This window comes from Pinus tabuliformis, chromosome 7 (genome assembly GCF_031772625.1).
Source record: "Pinus tabuliformis cultivar Carrire ecotype Pingquan chromosome 7, CPIR1, whole genome shotgun sequence".
Taxonomy (NCBI): domain Eukaryota; kingdom Viridiplantae; phylum Streptophyta; class Pinopsida; order Pinales; family Pinaceae; genus Pinus; species Pinus tabuliformis.
In genome coordinates, this window is record NC_142293.1 from 61,525,525 (window position 1) to 61,528,685 (window position 3,161).

General features: G+C 41.0%; 1 protein-coding gene across 1 annotated transcript; it reads right to left on the minus strand.

The window, feature by feature from the left end:
* Positions 1 to 405: 405 nt before the first annotated feature.
* On the minus strand, positions 406 to 2,747 carry LOC149245212 (uncharacterized). The gene is made up of 2 exons (XM_089455546.1): positions 1,961 to 2,747; positions 406 to 1,698 (listed from the first exon to the last, which is right to left on the minus strand). Exon 2 carries the CDS (start codon positions 1,232 to 1,234, stop codon positions 533 to 535), a length of 702 nt encoding a protein of 233 aa, XP_089311672.1. The 5' UTR covers positions 1,235 to 1,698; positions 1,961 to 2,747; the 3' UTR covers positions 406 to 532.
* Positions 2,748 to 3,161: the final 414 nt, after the last annotated feature.

Genomic DNA, 3,161 nt, shown 5'->3' on the forward strand with positions numbered 1-3,161 from the left:
TTGAGACTGTTGTCAGATTACCACTGAGCGACTAGTAGTTTTACTAACTGCGGTAAACTAATTCTAAACTAGTATTTTACAATAGCCCGAAGGATTAATTAACGTAATTGAAGCAAGGGACTTGTCCTTTGAAATGCGATCAATAAAAAATTACATTTATTGTTAAAGAGTGCAGTATACAGCACTAAACACACATGCTCCCATACCATGACAGAGACATGGAAGACTCATAGAAGAGCATATTATTACATTACAAGTCACATACATATATACAAGACTCATTACAGCTATTTACCCATTGTTATTTATTATTTACTTATATCCGCCGACTATAGCCGCTTTCTGCCGACTTCTCCAGAGTACAGTGGATTTCTCTAGAAGAGACTAGGTTCTGCATTAACAGTGGTAGTTGGAATTAATATCTTCCAACACTCTTCCTTAATTCCAACTATATAACAATAAACAAGACACTATACTCTTAATCGTCATGCCTGCTGGTCTAAGTCTCAGCTAGGCTTACAAAACATTTCATTTAACCTTTCATTTTTGTTTTCTTACAAAAGGGTCCATGTTTGTTCATTTGTTTCACCCCTGGTTTGATAAACAGCTCTGAAACTCCCCCATCTGCTACAGAGAATTCTGCATCATTTTCTCTGCTCAAACCTCCATACTGTACTAGCACATACTCTTCCAAAATATTGTCAGCTCCAAAACGTTTCCTCCAGAGAATTGTGTTTTTCAGCATAGTAAAGGCTTCAGAAACCTTGAAGTCTCTTGCTCGGAGAAACTTCAACAGAATCACGTTAGTACATTCATCACCCATGGTGTGAAGAAGAGGAACTCCCCATACGAAAACGCTTTCTACAGGTTGAATTACAACCTCCTCAGTTACCGTGGTAACAATGACCTCAACTGGAGCTTCAGCATCAACTGGTGCAGGGGCAGATGTTGTTTCTTCTTTCTTTATGGTTTCAGTATCAACAGCAGGAGCCTCAGTTGAAGGGGCTGAGACAGACACCGCTTCAGTTACGGTTTCCTCATGCTTCAGAACATCCCTTTGGGCTGGAACCTCAACATGATCTTCAACAACATGAGTAATTTCTTCAACGACATGATCTTCAACAACATCAAACTCTTTGTCAATGGACTCAAAAATACTGCTAATCCCAAATGGGTTGATGAGAAAATGATCATTAAAAAGATCATTGTCAAAAAAGTCTAGAAAGATAGACATATCAGTTAGCTTTATCACACTTCAAACAAAACGCCACTTCTACTGCCTCTCTCGGCTCTCCCTGGCCCTCCAGGCTCCTCCAATCAGACCAGCTATCACAAACGGTGCTTACTAACAGCACTCTCTTGAACAAGACCCACTTGCACGATTTTTGCAAATCATCTCCACGCAGCGCTCACGTTCTTTCAACATCAACGCTCTTCAATCCGCAGAAAGACTCCAGGTCTTTACACGCACTCCTCCTCACGGCTAGCTTCTTAGCAGGCAACACACCAATGTTCAATTGTCCAGGCCGCAAGAGACTCCTCACCGCACTCGAAAGAAAAAAAAAATTCTACCCACAGATATCGGCCCTCTGGTACTACAGCAACAAAAATAGCACACAGTTTCCCACTGGTGACATATCAACTCTCACGGTCAAATTTCTCACTTGATATCTAGAGTCTTGATCTCCACAATCGGCTCTGATTACACCACACAATAGTCAACACAAGACTCCTTTCAAATTTTACATTCAACACACTCTGTTGACAAAGTTGTAGCGGCAATGCAACCGATCTCCTCAGTGCACCAAACCTCCACGTTTTTTTTTTTTTTTTTTTAAATAAACTCCCTTCACCACTTAAAAAAAATATATATATTAAAAAAACCTTATCTCCTTTCTAGCATTCAAACTTTCACATATGACAAAGAAGTTTTTCACATGGCCAAAAGCAATATTTTTACCTTAATCCAATTAATTTGTTCTCGGAGGCTCCTCAGCTACATACTCCTTTTGCACCATGTGGCTTTGAAGAAACCTCTCCACGCACATAAAGTCAATCAAGCTAGATTTCGCAGTCCCACACAAATCAATCTTGGGCTCTAACAGTTGACAACAATAACACTGCTCAAATGACATTCACAGCCCTTGGCGCTCTTCGACGCTCTTCTCTCAGTCCTCTGCAGGTTGCTATAGGTCCACGAATAGCAGACACTTAACACAACAGCTGATGTCTCACAACGAGCCCAACTAGCAGCCGAAGCAACAACGATTTCCACAAAGAATCACCTCCAGATAATGCTCACACTCCTTCAGCATCCACGTCCTGGGCTCGAATCCCAGCAGCCACACCATGACACAGCACACCGAACCTTCACAAACGAACCTGACTGGCTGGTCGATTTCCCTTCACTGCAAATCAAGAACACCAACGTCCTTATTTGACAGCGAGCTCTGTCTCCACAGGTAATGGCAACTCCACGACTCCTCACAAAAGAACCTTTGTCTCCTCGTAGCTCACCAGACTGAGCCAACAACTGACTGAGCACACAGCTCCCAACTATATGAGCACACAGCTCCACCACTCTGGACAGGGGCGCGCCTTCCTCCTCACGGTTTACACAACATTGCTCTTACACAAACAGACCTCACCAGGTGGCAACAAACCCGAGCTCAAACCCTCGGCTCTGATACCATGTTAAAGAGTGCAGTATACAGCACTAAACACACATGCTCCGATACCATGACAGAGACATGGAAGACTCATAGAAGAGCATATTATTACATTACAAGTCACATACATATATACAAGACTCATTACAGCTATTTACCCATTGTTATTTATTATTTACTTATATCCGCCGACTATAGCCGCTTTCTGCCGACTTCTCCAGAGGACAGTGGATTTCTCTAGAAGAGACTAGGTTCTGCATTAACAGTGGTAGTTGGAATTAATATCTTTCAACATTTATTTCACTGAAAATTAAATTATAGATACATACCTCCATTTATTTTCTATTTGTTATACATTTTGTGATTATTTTCTAGTTTAATTTGTCTAAAATTTTGTAGGATCTATTGGAATAACATGTGGGAGTTTTGAACTCTCCACAATTTGAGTGTGCTATGAGAGTCTATCAGGACATATAAAAAAATCAATTTTAA